At 36.4% G+C, this 17095-nt stretch overlaps 1 protein-coding gene across 4 annotated transcripts in view; it reads right to left on the bottom strand.

Annotated features, from left to right (window-relative positions):
- The window catches only part of LOC129241007 (calcium-binding protein E63-1), a 221754-nt gene that overhangs the window by 65594 nt on the left and 139065 nt on the right, over positions 1-17095 (bottom strand). For all 4 annotated transcript variants that reach the window (XM_054877123.1, XM_054877122.1, XM_054877125.1 and 1 more), the window contains one exon: positions 7987-8130. In XM_054877123.1, the coding sequence (XP_054733098.1) occupies positions 7987-8130 (144 nt within the window). The remainder of the gene's footprint in view (positions 1-7986; positions 8131-17095) is intronic.

The following is a 17095-nucleotide window of genomic DNA, read 5'->3' as shown; positions in this document are numbered from 1 at the left end:
GTCTTGTTTGTGGTTCTAACAGGAAATTGTCTTATAGGCAGTCATACCAGCAGACTGGATGCCCCACAAAACGACTACTGCAGAAGCTGTAACAGCATTGAAGAAGAAGAGACTATAGTTACTATAAATTTTACCAGAAGAGTATGCCATGCGTTCTTAATCAATACTCATAAATATGTGAAACCAAAATCAAAACGGAACGAGAAGAATTACATACAAAAAATATTGTTGGAAAGATAGAACATTGAAATCCGAGAGCTGCAACATCGTTTGCTCGGTTTGTTCCCATTAAAGGTATTTAATTCTACTTTACGGCTTTTTAATGTGGTGAAATGTGTTTATTTGTAGCAAAACAATGATAAATCAGCAAATAAAATTGTTTTGAAGAATTCTATCAGAGTCACTTAGAGCCGAATAACGGCCTGCTAAATAGCACAACTCTAAAAAATGGTTTCCCAAGTTTGTATCTAATTTCAGTATTCAGGCACGAATCGTTGTTTGCAACCCAATGACAGTTGGCAGTTTTTAAAATACATGCAAACAAATACAAGATTAGTTTTTAAATTTTAAGAGATCTACTTACACCATTTTAATAAAGGAATCAGTAGAAGTTGATATTTACGAAAAAAATTGAGACTTTAACGGAAATGGTGAAAAGAGTAAAAAATACCTTTTCAGTGATGCCCGTTGCGGCCGCCGTAACAAATGTGTTGTTGCGTGACTACCATTCGGAGTTCACAGAGAGAACTTTGGTTCGAATCTCGGTGAAACCAAAATTAATAAAAACATTTTTCTAATAGCGGTCGCCCCTCGACAGGCAATGGCAAACCTCAGTGTGTATTTCTGCCATGAAAACGTTCCTCATAAAAATATATGCCGTCCGTAGTCGGCTTGAAACTTTCTTTTTTTTCATACCGTTAATAGTGCTTTTCTACATTTTTATGCAGATCTGTTAAGTTCAAAACTTGACACTTTTTGGAAAAAATAATATATTTTTAGAATTGATTTCTATTTTTGGAGGTCACTTTTAATATTCTTCCGAAATGTTTTGATGGAAGTCTAAAACTATAACAAATTTTACAATTCCAAGGGAAAAATAGTATCGAAGTTTTTTTTTTTTGGTTTTTGCATGGAGATTGATGCACCCTAATGTTGCTCATACGACGTGTAGCACGCAAAGCATTTAAAATAAAAAGCAACAATATAACTAAAATTAATTACAGGACACTTGTAACTAAATTCAAATTTTATTCGTACACGCAACATTTAACTTTGTCCAAAAGCCTTTTTAACTGTCCAAAAGCCTTTGGGAAGAATTAATTGCTTAAATAAAGTTCGTACTCTTACAATAAGTCAACAGTGTGACACTAATTATCACTTTCTGACGAGTGTGAAGATCTGGTGAACTAGCGTTAACAAGCAAACAACATTTATGAATACACATAAAACTTTTGCGAAAATTTTGCAAATAAATATTTAACTAAAATTTATGAGCTTCAGTTGCTACGGAGACTGCAATAGTAGCAAACGAATGTACATGTTTGTGGCTGTGCACCCCGCCCCCCTGCTGAGGACTTGTACGTATGCAAAACTGTCAGCCACAAAAATGAAATGCTAACAAATTGTACCATAAAATCAGTAGCAAAGTGAAAAAGATAACACATAGAGAATGTGACCGCCTGTGAAGTGACAGCTGCACTCTCAAACAAGCATAGGCATACATACATATGTACATATGTTGACTGTTAGAACTTTTGTTTATTGGGAAGTTGCACTATTTCATTTAATATGTTTGGTGCAAAATCACACGGCGATTGCATGCTCTAGACGCATTCAGAAGTCCACTCCTCAAAATGCAAATACAGATACGCATTGTATGTATATTCATACACTACAAAAGTGGAAACTCCCTGCAGGGAAAAGTCAAACTAGTACGGAAACATTGTAGTTCAGATACTGGTGTTTAATAGAAGAAATCTTACTAGTTCGTGACTGACTACAATAATACCAGTTGTAAAATGATGAATTTGGCTACATAAAGTACATAAGTAAGAAAGTTTAGGACTCTTCTATGGAGGCACCAATGCTTCGCGATTATTTGCATAGGCAGATATTGAAGAATAAATTTATTTGAAAAAACGTTTGAAAGTACATAATCATTTATAAATTATATCTATTACAAAGATAACTGAAGTTTAAAACAAAGTTGTAAAATTATGTGAGTTAATAGTGTGAGCAAAAATGAGTAGTAAGAGGAATTTGAGAATACTTAAGTAAAAATAAAAGGGAAGTATAAATGCTTAGAGTTTAATCCATAGAAATTTTGAGATGTTGCAGTCTTTAATTCAAGTAGAAGAAAATGGCGTAGGTTCAAGTGGCATCATATGCTCTTCTCATTTTTTTTTAGAATATGATGATTTCAATCGCTCCAAACCTAATACAGATAGTCCTGAGTCTCCTGAAAAAAATCAACAATTCATCTGCGCATATCACGGAACGCTCGCTTAGAAAGATAATCTTAGATTTCTTAGATTAGATTAGACCTTAAAAACGCAAAATGTACCAACCTCAAATAAAAGTGAATATTGATAAACATGAAACGACGGAACGTCTGGAGACTCATGTCAGTCATAACTGGCTTTTGGGCTATCGGGGAATAAGCACCCAAAATTGGCATCCCTCACGACATACACTGGCGCAGTTGTAAGTAATCATAGACAAAGGAAACGATTTTCAATTTCCTCAGTGAATGTCCTGCCCTCTGAAGGGAGATAATGTCAACTGTGGGCAAGCCGCTGTTTGAGAGTCTCCAACAACTGTCTGGCTTAGACGTCAACAACTTAATAAGGTTCCTAAACTGCACAGACAGGATATAGTTAAACAAGTTAGTAGCGAGGATTTGGAAACGAATTGGTGCGGAAGTGCTAGTTTGATTCTGGATGAATCACTACTTTCACCAACCAACCAACGTCAAAAACAGACCACCTCGAACAACACTGGGAGACTTACTTTCCATTCTTCAACAAAAAAATTGGAATATGCCGAGATATCCACACACGCGTTTTGTCAAATTAAGTTAAAGGAGATATATCCATAAGATTGATGAGATGATCTTGCTACCGGAAAACCCTTTTCATGATGGTGTGTATTATCTTCGATGTGTAAAGTATTAAGTTTCCTTTTGACAGATTTCTGCAATAAGTAGTCTGTTTCAGCATTCTATCAGCAAACATCTTAAAAACGTGCTTATCATTTATGGATTAAATAATGGAGTATATCAAAGACGGGACCTAGGGAAATTAGAACCTCAAGGAACATACATAATACATAATATCAAGGTAAATATAAATATGTATTTTGCTTCAAAATACGTGGAATAAGAAAATAAGGAATAAGGAATGTACAAAAAAGCATTTCATTTCTTAAAAAACGGTTTTTCGTAAAAGAGTTCAGTGCGGAAAAATGATTGCCGTAATCGGACGCATGAAGTATGAATCCAAAATTTATCTATATTTCTGGTTGGTTGATGGTGTTTTATGAGCAACATTTTCATGGTAGAAATACATTTGAACGACAAATTGACTGCCGAGATTGACCGCTATTAGAAAAAACTTTTTCTATCAATTGGTGTTTCGGGCTCGGGGTTTCGAACCTGTGCACTTCCAAATGATAGTCACGCACCAACCCATTCGGCTGCCGTCAATCCGACATTTAACAGTTATTAGTTGCTATCGCGCCGTCTTTGGGCGCGAAACCAATGCTCTTCAACGTTATCTACTTCTTATTTTCGTCTAATTTGTATCCGTGAGGGAGATTCGTCAATTTCTAAAAATTATTCATTACGGCTACGTTGTGGGTTACAGTCCAGCGCTATTCTACTTATGCCGATCGCTTGCTTGCGCAACGTGTGGCCAATCCAATTTAATTTGCACTCTCGTATTTGAAGGTAAATTGGTTTTTGTCTGCTTCGATCGAGCAGTTAGTCATTTGGAATCCAATTGTTGGACCATCAGAAACGGAGAATTCTTCTTCTTCATCGGTTCAAAAATGCCTGCTGCTTCCGTGTATTAAAAATTCGTAATTTGGTACGCGTTGGTAGCTGTTTGGAAAACCAGACCTTTTTGAGGCTGTTTTGGTTTTTTTTGGTTCTCCCATCGATATCGTCTTTTACTCCACCGTTCCAGGGTAATATGACTTCCTAGATAGGTGATGTTATATACATTATCAATGGGTTCCCATAAATTGTAACCCTTTTTTTTGTATCAAGGTGTTGATTTCCACGGCCTTAGTTTTCCCGACACTGTTTAGCAGTCCAACGTTTTTGGCTTGGGGGTTTAGGTCAACAAGCACGTGTCTGCCGTGCTATGATAAGAGTGCGATATGATCGGCGTAGTCAAGGTCGTCTAAATGATCCATACTGCCAGGATACCAGAGAATTCCCCTAGGTATTGGGCTTGAATATTACTAGAGACTTCATTTGGGACTCCCTGTCGATTAAGGGCGTCCCAGGAGCGTTGCAGCCTATCGAAAGCCTTTTAAAAATCTACAAAGACCATGTGAAGAGATCCTGCAATTCATTTACTTGCTTTACAATGGACGAAGAACAGCTAAAGAAATTAATTTAAATTTAAGAAAAAACTTATTCGTACACACTTTTAATATAAGAGTGTTGGAATGGAATGGATGTGTCTTTTATTTCGACTGGTCTAAAACTGGGTATTTTAGAGACATATTGGACTATATTTTTGTTTTGATTGTTCGAACTGGTATTTCACTATTCCATAACAGGACAATTGACACTTCATATGGCCACATTGAAAATACCATTTGCTAACGTGGATAGAGATAGAACAGGAAATGGTTGAGTGAACTGGTAATATTTAAGTATACAACCAGTATTTTTCCCTACAGGGCTAATAGGCACAGAAATATTTATTGAAATAGGAACTGTGAGAATGTGTGAGCCGTGGTCGTGTTGTATGAATTATTTGCTGGCGGCATGTCTGGCAACTGCACTTTAATTGATAATGAGCATAGTTAGCCTGTCGTCATTTGATTAAGGTAATTTCTGTGTTGTGTTCATAACTGCAGTGCTATTATTTACGAGAAAATGTGAGCTAATATTTGATTTGTTACGCACCTAAAGTCTATTGCACATAACAACAGTGCAGTTGGCATTTTGTGTTTTCTACCAGCATATCAGAATTTCTTAAAAGTACTTGAAAGTTTCAGTTAGAACACAGAACTCCAAAATTATTATAATTATAAATCTATAAGAGTATCTGATATGGTCCTATGGATACCGAATGAAGAAAGAGCATGCAGCAAACTTAAAAGTGTTTCTTAGTTAAAATAACCCCTTCTAAAATATTTGTAAACTCATTTTAAATTTTTATCATTCCATATTTGTAAAAATTTAAAGCTTAAAAAGCAGAAAAAATGGTAAATTAGTCTCTATGCACCCTCGATTGTACAAAAATTTCCTCAAATACATTCAACAAAAACTCTTTACTCTCATAGATATTAGAATACTAGTCTTACGACAGTTCCAAATCGTTTTAAACAAAAACTTCTACCAAAAATTAAAAATTATATATTAAAATAGATACTTTCATTTTTATTAAAACTCTATATGAAATCCCTCATTTGTGGCAGAAAAAATATTCATAGTCAAGTGCACATAACAATCCTTTGCGATAACACAAAAATTTGTATTAGTTATTCCTAATTTGTGCAAGTATTCCAAAAATTGTCCATCACTCAGAGATTGAAAAATGAAGAACACATAGCAATAGTTTGATGCAAGAGTGGCGCTCACTTTGTGCTGAAGAAATTGTAGGCCTCACGAAATATTTGTTCTGCAGACATATGACAGAATTTTTCGTAAACAAATTTTTTTTTTGGTTTTTAACGCATTTCTTGCCTTGAGCTGGCTTCAAATTTGCAGTTTTTAATTAGAAACAATAAAATGGAAAATTTAACAATAAAAAGCGTGAGGAGCTTAAGAATATTTATGGTAATTTGTTTTTGATAATAAATACAAACATTTGTAAACCAACTCAGCTGATGTATTTTATTCTACCTGTTTTTACATAATAATTTTGGAAAATTTTCCGCTCGTTAACTTTTCTGGTTCTTTCTCCTCTTTGTGAGAGATCTTTCGCTTACGTGCTATATTTTGATTGAAAGCTGGTGATCATGTTATCTCATGTTGGTAATGGTAACGGATTAGGCTAAGGCCTTTATGCACTACAAGCAGATTGATCTATTGTGCGCCTCTGTGTCTCCTGTGGCCTAATGCCTAGCAGTTGGTGATTAAGTGTTCCATAGACTCCTCTTCATCACAGCAGAACCTGCACGATCTTGTGCTAGATAATCCTATTGTGTTAAAGTGTTTATTACAGCAAAGTGAACTGTTCAAAAACTTTTTGGAGTGATTAAGGCCGCTTGTGCCGCTCCAGTGTTCCCTGATTTTAGTTTGGATCCATTTTTTGGTTTCTTGTTTTATACTATTTTTTTTTTAAACCGAAAAATGGTGTTGGTCCCAAAAAATAGCCCTTTTGCCCCTTTTTGGGCGTAAGAGTCTGCCTTCTCGTTTCCTTCGTGTCTCTCATGTCCTGGTACCCAAATCAGTGAGACCTGATTATGAGTGGCCACTTTATTGAGTGCATTGTTACACTCTGTTAGGACTTTTGACTTAAATGTGAAGCTATTCAAGGTTTTGAGAACCGATTGACAGCCCGAAAGTATTTTAATTTTTACTTTCTCGAACCCTCTTTTGGATATGTGATTTCCACTGTTTCCATTATGGCGAAGAGCTCCGCATGGAAAATCATGGTATCTGTACTTGGTGTTAGGGTATCTGTACTTAGTGCTCCTGCTCCTACTCCTTGGAACGTGTTGGAACCATCAGTGTACCATTTTTGTGAGTCATCATTTAGCGATGTTTGGCTAGACGGCAAAATAACCTTGAATGTTTTGTTCAAGATATTGAGGTGTCCAGTAAGATCTCCTGGTTTAAGTTTTTCTTTCATATGAAAAGAGAGTGCTTGCATAGTAGCTTCCTTTTGTATCGCTAAATGTAGCGGAGGTAAAGGTTTTTCGTTGCTTTTTTTATTACTGAGTTGAGGTGTTCCTCCCAAATGAGTTTTTTATCCAAGATAATTCCTAGATGGGTCTGGAGGTGAACGAGGACAAAACGAAGTACCTCCTGTCTTCAAACAAACAGTCGCGAATAAAGATCCAGCGGCTACGCTGGCTGGGTCATGTTGTCCGAATGGATACCAACGCTCCGGCTCTGAAAGTATTCGATGGGGTACCAGTTGGTGGTAGCAGAGGAAGAGGAAGGCCTCCTCTGCTTTGGAAAGATCAGGTGGAGAAGAACTTGGCTTCACTTGGTGTGTCCAACTGGTGCCGGTTAGCACGAGAAAGAAACCACTGGCGTGCTTTGTTAAACTCGGCCAAAATCGCGTAAGCGGTTATCGCGCTAATTTAGAAGAAGAAGAAGAAGCGTTCCCAGATACTTAACCTCTTTCTTTAGAGGTACCTCTATTTCATTTATTCCCAGGGTGGGTATATTTAGAACTCTTTTCCTGGTAAATGAGATAATAGTGGTTTTGCAGCAGTGCTGGAAAAATACCATCTGGTCCGGGTGATCTGTAGGGTTTGAACGAGTTCATTGCCCACTCTATCCTTTCGTAGTTTACTATTCTGTAGATAGTAGGATTTTTTCCACCTGAGCAGAGTGTGCGTTATCTCATGTTACATAAAAAAGTGGAAATTTGACACCTTGTGCTATAGATAGTGTTATATTCCGCATTTCCAAAAATGTATTACTGTTCATTGTCTATTGGAATAAAATTTTAAAGTACGCATAGTTTATTATTCTGCTATAATTTTTGTCATTAACATTTTGTTGATCAGCACTTGACACCATAGCTGCTGCAAAATTGCTTAATTTTTTTTAATTTTCATTTTTCTACTCACCCGAATGACTTGCTTCTCGTATGAGGTCGTGTATGATTTCGTCTCGCACATTTATGCCAAGATTTTTCAACATAAATTGCAACTCATTTGCGGTGACGCGACCATCCCGATTTCTGTCTAAGAGATCGAATGCAGTTCGCAAATCTGGAAGGAAGAAAATTTGATGAAATTTAATTTAATTTAGATAAACACCTATGAAACTATGAAATTTTATTATTATTATTTATTAAAATATAGTTAAAATTACAGATGTATCTAAAGTAATCGCACTAGCTATCAGGGCTATCGGCTTAGTAAAATGATAGTATTATAAATATAAATTACAAGTCTAAATAAGTTGAAAAATATTTATAACTTTAAGAAAATTTGACATTTTTATAATGTATTATATGATATTTGCTTCCGAAGGCATGGAGAGAATAAGTGATTGGGTCTGCGTTCTCAAATGTAGCAGTTCGTAAAGCGGAGAGAGATGGACAATATAGTACGATGTGACGCGTGGTTAAACCGTTCGTGTTGCAAAAGGTACATGTTGGCTGCGAAGTTTTTGTCAAATGGTATTCGTGTGTTAAAAGGGTACGGCCCATGCTTAATCGTACAAAACATCGGTTCATCCAAGTTGTAATCGAGGTTGGCAGTGTGATAGCGAAACCGTGGGGTTTTACTTTTTGTATTCGTGCTAGAAGAGGTACCAATTGGTGTCCAGTTGAGACTTTATATATTTCCCGATTTATTGCATTTGATAATTCTTCACGACAATTTTCAGGTTACATTACGCTTAAAAAAATAATTTTTCCAGCTTAGTGTTTGGAGAACTCAGTTGTGACAGCATTTCAAAATAAAGATAAAAAACATAAAATTCGACACAGTCATCCTATAACAAAAGTGGAATGTCGAAAAAGGTCGAAAAGCATTATGCTTTAAAAGGAAAATAAAAAGCCAAAATTCCATGTTTTGAAAATAAATTCCTAAAAGCCGTTTAAAGTCCCCTTTGTTCCAAAGCTGCCCACCTAGACTAATTCGGTTAAAGTCATATACATGTGTCCGCAAATATTTCTCTATTGCCAATATTCCACCGATTCAGTTATGACAAACCAAGCAAGCCAGTGATAAAATCAAGTAACTCATCGAGTAGGACTGGCATGTGAACAGCATTATTATTAAATATTCCATTGCCCAAGAATTGAATATTAGTAAGAAAACTGTTTGGACGGAATTCTGAGACTCATTTATTTCTTTCCTTTCCTTTTGATTAATAAGCAGTTTTGCGTTAAATCATCTATTTAGTACTCCTTTTTTCTGTTTTATACGAAAAACGTAGTATTAGTTGTTTGCCATTGCCGACAGCTTTTAGTAACTATTTGATAGCTGGTACCTCAAGTAAAAATTTGGCAGCAGAGTCAAAGCACTACAACTGATTTACATTTCTGACTAGCGATTGGTGGGAGTAATAATCAAGTATTGCTTCGTTATGTTGTATTCTCACGCAAATATCGCATATCGACAATGTCGCCCTTGGCAAATTAATTGCATGCGAAAATTATGAATTGTACATATTTACATATTTATGCCGATTTTCATCATTGCAGTCGCGCGGATAATTCAAGTTCTAATCGGCGATTTTTTATTTGCATATTTCGACTTTTATAGCTGAAATGCTTTTGCAAAAACTTGAAGAGCTTTACGCACTTTCGGTATACGGCACAAATTCTTGCCTAGGCATATTTGATATCTCTCGCACCGACTTGTATATACAGTAGATTGTTGGGGCGTTGGTTGCCTGAAAAAAAATGCTACTTAAACTTATCCAATTAAAGCGCAAAGTCAGATGCTTTTAGGGGAAAATATATTAATTGAATTTTAATGCATGCATACAAATACAATGCTTTTGGGAAGAAGCCGATTTATACACAAAGAAGTTGTGAGAGATTGCCGTTAAAGCAGAAAACTTTACTCTCATTGAGCCACTGAATAAATCCATAGAATTGAAATGCAGGTGTGTAAATTGTAAGCAAACGACTTAAAGAACTTCACACTGGACGCTTTTCCTCTACCCACATAATTATGTGCAAAACAAAACAAAACAAAACAATAAAAACACTTAAGCGTACATTGGCCACACGAATTGCTGCGTTCTTGATTTTGGTTTCTCACTCACACTACTAACACGTTTGGCAATTACGTCGCGCTGGAACAGAAAGAGAGAGAGAGAGAGAAAAAACATCGTTGTGGCAAAGCGTTTCCAGGATTAAATGCTTAAGAAGCGACAATCGCAAAGCAAACACAAGTAAAATAATTATTACTGTAATTTATTATAATGTATAGGTGTACAAAAAAATAGTGAAAATAAGCATACAAATTAAGCAATTATTTTGAAGTGAAACAGTTGATTATGGAAATATTTACTATATGCACTTTGGGGAAAATGTTGAGCACAGGGACTTATTTACAAGTTATGATAATTTTTAATTGCCCATTTCATTTTAAAATTTTTTCATAAAACTATAGATCATTCTTCTACAAAAGCGATATAAATCCAAGTTGCAGACTTTATGCAAATTAAAAAGAAGCCAACAAATCTTCACCAAAATGACTTTTTTTAACTCTACAAAAATTTCAACAAAAAATACTTTTGGAGAAACTACTTTTTTGACCTCAGCAATTTTCATTCTAAGCTCAATTAATCCTCATCTTTTCTAGAATTTTTTTTTATATACAGTTGAAACTTAGAAAACGCAATCAAATTGCCCGGGGTGTGTTTGCAAATAGCGAAAAGTCGCATTAATTGGGCTGGCTTAAAAAATGTCAACTATTTTGTGCAATCACATTTGATTGACAAAGAGGCGTATTTTATATCCAAAATAGGATATTTTCGTAAACAAAAAAAAAAGTCAATTAAAATTACATTACTTTAGCATATTTTTATAGGGTAATAATCAAATTTAATCCAAACAAATCTAATCTGTGTATTCATGACCCATTTCTAGACACGCGAATGCAAAGTCGTGGAAGGCGCAACTTTTCTTATTTCGTTATTTTTAGTGCGCCTTTTTTTACAAAAGTTTTTAAAGAGAGACATCTTTGGAGAGTATACATTTGAGTTCTCAAGACTGGCAACATGTCTCTCCAAGGAACCCTGGAAACCAAGCTTTTTGAAAAGACCGGATGGCAGCTTCACAGAGACAGGGCAGGAAACACGTGAGTATCTCATGCAAGCACATTTTGCCGGATGTCCAGAATTCAAGAGGTTATTTCGCCGTTACTGTGGAACTTAGTCTTGAATGAACTGCATATTAACATGAGCAAGAAAGGGATCAAGATAGTTGCTTATGCAGACGATGTAGTCATGCTGATGACAGGGAAGTTTCTCCCGACTATCAGCGGGCTTATGCAATAAGCTTTTAAGGAACTCTCCAAGTCTGCGATCTCAAACGGTCTAATGGTTAACCCAGCCAAGGCCGAACTAGTTCTGTTTACTAGAAGATATACGATACCCAGTTTTCAGTTACCGTTCATAGATAGAGTAACACTAACTTTACCGAACGAAGCAAGTTTCTTGACATAATTCTGGACTCAAAGCTTTCTTGAAAGTAGAACGCAAAAGAAAGGATGAAGAAAGCTTCTAATGTCCTTTTTGCATATGTGCAAGAGGGCATTTGGCAAAAAAATGGGGTTTAAACCATATATATACCACTGAGTGTACAATACAATCATCAGACCTATTTAATGCGCAGGCACAATCCTACCTAAAGAATCTCATAAAAGTCGAACCATTAGCCTGAGTAGAACAGGTGCGCTCCAATCGACGCATCAGATGGCGCTGGAAGTGATCCTACATATACCACCCATTGATATATGTGTTAAAGGGATAGCGGCCAAATCTGCTTCTAGGATTAAAGCAGTCGGGACGGACGGTCTTGTATCATTTCTATCTGTGTAATACTTGTAAAACGTATCGAAAACAGGCTAACTGGTTCCCAAGATAGATATGAAGACTATAAAATACGAATACTCGACAGAGAGGATTGGCAGACCAGAGCCAAATCAGTTGATAGTGATCACCATATTTATACTGACGGCTCAAAGATGGACAATTACACTGAATCGGGAGTGTACTCGGAGCAATTATCTTTCAATTGCTTCTTTAGACTCCTAAGGCGGAGTAGCACCTACCAAGCTGAGATCTACGCTATAGAAAAAGCAGCAAAAACGATAAGACTAATGGATTTACTTCTGGGAAACCTTACCATTTTTTTTTGATAGTCAAGCAGCGACCAAGGCACTGGCTTTAATGTGCATCAATTCAAGATGTGTTAATGAATGCATGGGCTCGCTCGCGCTTTGCCAATAACACAACACCACATTTTGTCATCGGTCCCCGGTCACTCTGGAGTGGAGGGAAATGAAAAGGCGGATGAGTGTGCAAGGGAAGGCCCTGAGCTTGACTTTCAGCGAGTGTTAGAGGACATAAGCATTCCTCTAAGCGAATTGTATAGTGTGATTGACATGAGCGTAATCGCGGAAATCAATAGAAGGTGGTCCCTGACTACTAACTGCCAGGTCTCCAAAGCGCACTGGCCAAAACTGAATCTTAAAGGTACAAAATGTCTGCTTGGATTCAAGAGATCAACTACCAGCTTCCTCATAGGTGTTACATATTGGCACCCTAGCCAATATAATGGATGTACGTCATTATGACTTCTGCAGGAGCTGTGGAGATGCAGAAGAAATGGAGTCGGTACAACAGCTTGGCTGTGAATATTTTGCACTAAAACGAAGCCGTGCCTTGGCGATTATTTCTTTGAAGACATGGCAAATTTCCAAAATGTCTCAATGGCGAGGGGCTAGCTACCTTCTTAAAACGATCTAAGTGGTTTTAGGGGTCCCGGTGGTCTAGAATTTTCAAAAAATCGATTTTTGTTTTTTTTGTTTTTGTGATATTTTGAAGTATTTTTTTAAGGCTTTTAAGAACATACTGTCACATTTTTGGAAGGATATTCTCCGTATTTTCGGTCAGATACGTCATGTGGCCACTATCAAAACTTTAAACTCAGTTATCTCAAAAGTACTTTTTTCGGCCTGGCGTTGTCAAAAAAAAAAAAAAACTATTCAACCGAATCGTCCGAAATTTTAATATGTTGTTCACAACATCAATGGCTATCGCCTGTACTAGAATCATATTATTATTTCAATTATTTCGTATTTTTTTGTTTAAAAAACTAAAAGAAAAAAACGATTTTTGGAGTGTCCAATTCAAAACCTTGCTATTTTGACAATTTTTTTTTTTATTCTAGTACCCGACATAGCTACAGTCATAGTGATTAATAATTTTTTTGATTTTTGTATTTGAGATAAATAGAACAACCAAAATGGGCAACACTGTCTAGGTCCAATTTATGGGAGAGTCAACTTCAGCGTCATTTTTAAAACTATACATTTTTTTTTTCAATTTTGTATGTAAAGGAAGTGAAATAAAAAGCTTAAATATGAAATTAAAATTTTTTTTTGCATTTTTGTATGTAAAAGAAGTTAAATAAAAAGTCTAAAAATCAAAAGCCTAAACATCGTTTTTAATTTTTTTGTAAATATCAAATTAAAAGTTTTTTTTGTGCATTTTTGTATGTAAAAGAAGTTAAATAAAAAGCCTAAAAATCAACCGCCTAAACATCGTTTTTAATTTTTTTGTAAAAAAAATTACTGAAAATACTCTGAATTTTCGAGCTCTAGACCACCGGGACCCCTTAAGTAAATTAGTTAGCAGACAGAAATCAAAAGCAAGTATTACAATTAGTCTTAGTCTCCAGCGAGTGTCTTAGCTTAGTCAAGCAACCTGGCTAACCTAACCTAACCTAAGGCTATTATATATGGAAAGTTTTTCAGCAATCAGAAATTTTAAACACTCCGAAAACGCAAATTTTGGGAGATTTAACTATACATATATGTGTATTTTAAATACATAAATATAAATATAAGTAGGAAAAAGGTATGAAAGATTAGCACAATTTTTTTTACATAACTGCATCTAATTGTATTATTGAATAGAATATTATACTCGTAGTCAAATACAGTAGAATGCTCTCGAATGAGTGGTGCGAGGGCATATAATTTGCATGTAAATTGGTTAAACCTATTTAAATTAGTATCTGATTGGCATTTGCACGCCAACACAGTAACACAGTGAAAAGTGCCAAAGAATCAATATCTACAACACAGGAGCACATCCACAAAACATACACAAGCAGGCAAAAGAAAGTTAAGTGGAAAAAGAAAATGCGAAAAATGTGGAGATTAATGCTCAGTTAAGCTGTATACGCCAGTCAATTGTTTGGTAAGAATTTCACCAGCTAAAAGTTTTTCGAAATAGTTGTTTGATTATGGTGGAGTACTTCACTGACCTTGAGTTTCAGACCGCATACAATTAGTTCTCACCTACAACGAAACGAGTGCAATAAAACTTTCGGAAAAGGTAGAAAGTAACAGACTTAGGCCAAATGGTTGTGGGTTTGTGTTTGCACCTACGAGTATATGCACAAACATACGAGTACAAAATTATATGTGCGTAAATATTACAGAATTTGAAAATGTACTTAGAAGATATGCATTTTTTCTGTTCTCTTCAAAAACTGATTCTCCCTTACAAAGCCATTAATGCAAATTTTTACTAAATCGCTCTCTGCTAGATTAATTCTATCGGATTGGAAAATACAAGGTGAAGTCCAAAATAAACAAGACTAGTGTTATGAAAAGGTTTCAAAAAATCTGTGCTCAACAAATGCTAATTTGTTTTTACTATTCTAAGGGAATTGTCTACAAGGAGCTCGTGCCAATGGGCCAAACCGTCAATGCGATTTTCTATCTTGGCGTTTTGAAGTGTTTGTTACATAGCATTCGAGGATTCACCTTGAATACCTCGAAAGAGGAAGCTGGCGCTTATTACATGACAATGCACCATCTCATCGAACCACTCTTGTGACTGGTTTTTTGACTAGAAATCGCATTTTAACCATCAATCACTCCCCATATTTGCCTGATATGGCTCCCAGTGACTTCTACCTATTCGAAAAATTGCATTTGGCTATGAAAGGAAAACGTTTTGCGTCCGTAGAGGTCATCCAAAAGACTTGTACCGACATCCTGAAAGACATTCCGGTCAATGACCTGAAACACTCTTTCGAAAAGCTTTTAAATCGCCCAAAATAGTGTATTGAGATCAGAGGACACTATTTTGAATAAATAAACAGGAAGTTATCAGAACAAAGCTCCAAACGTTTCTATTTTAGCTCAGTCTTGTTTATTTTGGACTTCACCTTGTAGTTCACATAACTCCAATATTTAGCGCTGGGAATAAGAATGATGTCACAAACTATAACAACAACTGTTGTTAAGACAGAGCTCATCCGGCTTTTCAGAATAACCCTAATAAACACGACCAGTGCAGTGAGAACTTTCGTAGATCTTTTCGAGCCATCTGAAATGGAACGGAGTGTCAGACATGCGACTTTTTCAATTTGAGGACGGGGAAACTCGTTCGCGGCACCAACAACGCTTACGCTGATGATATCGACATTGTTGGAATTAGTCAGCGGGTAGTCAGTGCAACTTTCTCTAGTCTTGAAAAAGAATCACGTCGCGTGAATCTTGTGGCAAATGAGGGTAAGGCAAAGTACCTTGTGTCAACAAACAAAAAGTCTACGCGTACGGGACAGCAGATTGCGATTGACGATAATGAGTTCGGCGTATTCAACGACTTTGGCTACCTAGAAATCAGAATTGACCTCAAAACAAAAAAAAAAAACAAAAACGTCAGCCAAGAGATCCAGCGAAGAATAACTTTTGTCATCAAGTGCTCTTTTGGGCTGAGTAGGCAATTTAAAATAGAGCCCTCTCTCGCGGCATGAAAAAGGTTCAATCAATCACTTATCTTCCCGGTCTTACTGTATGGCTCTGAGCACTAGACATTGACGAACACCGATGGACGGTTATGAGCAGAAGTTCGATTTACTTGAATGATGCATATCGAATTAAGTGGAACCACGAGCTGTACGCCTACATCGACGTAGTGAAGGGCATTGAAATTCAGCGGGTACACTGGCTGACCGCCCTTGGTGTTTCTAACTGGTGTCAAGGCGCGCATTACATAGGCGATTGGCGCAGCATTTTGGTAGCGGTCAACATCAACTATCGGTTGCAGTTGCGAGCTAAGTAAGTAAGTTGCTAAAACAAAGCTGGTGTTTGCTGTGTCTGGCCTTATAAGCCCGAATCAACATAACATAGCTCGTGAAAAGTCTAGGGTTTCAAATCTAGCAAATTATTTCTGAGGACTGTATCGATAGATTTAAGGCTGGCTATGAAGTAAGTGCCATGTACAAAAACTTTTCGAAGGCTTTCGATTGGATCTCTCATAATAGGATCTCTCTAAGTAAATTCTCCTTCGTAACTCGGATAGCACCATATTTATCTGATAGCACCTGCTCAGTTGCGCAGGAAAATACACATTTCCATACTTTTGAGGTATCAGCTGGGAGTTTTCATGGTAGTATTATCGGCCCACTTCTCTTTGTAAATAATTTTTATTAATGATATAAGTTCATGTCTTTACTTTTCAAAGTCTCTTTTTTATGCTGATGATCTTAAAATTTGCTCCGCCATATCGAGTACTAAAGATTCAGTTTTATTGCAATCTGCCATAGGCAGAGAGACCAGAGCTCTACTCCTAGCTAAGGTTGGACAATTACAGAGGAAGTGTTCTTCTGTTTCTTCCTTTCCCTCGTATCTACAACTTCTGCAGTAGTCATGGGAAAGTACTCCTAGCCTAGAAGAGTGCCTACCTTATAGCCAATAAACGGTGACATAAGCCACAGTCTTCGAGATGTTCTCTCTTGCTAGGTTGAGCAATTTTGCTGACCTTTGAGTTTTGGCTAACAGGAAATACGTGCTACTGATATGGGAGGTTGGCCTAAAACTATAAAGAAAATAACTAACGATCAACTATTTTTCTGCAACTCCTTGATATGTAGCCTTCAGCACGCAGATATATATGAAATAATTAGCTCACGATGTATTATTTTTACGACGCTCGCATCTCAGAATTTATCAGAACTCAATTCCT

The sequence above is a fragment of the Anastrepha obliqua genome, chromosome 3, assembly GCF_027943255.1.
Source record: "Anastrepha obliqua isolate idAnaObli1 chromosome 3, idAnaObli1_1.0, whole genome shotgun sequence".
Taxonomy (NCBI): domain Eukaryota; kingdom Metazoa; phylum Arthropoda; class Insecta; order Diptera; family Tephritidae; genus Anastrepha; species Anastrepha obliqua.
The sequence above is the reverse complement of the archived record's forward strand: the minus strand, read 5'-3'. Positions and strand labels throughout refer to the sequence as shown.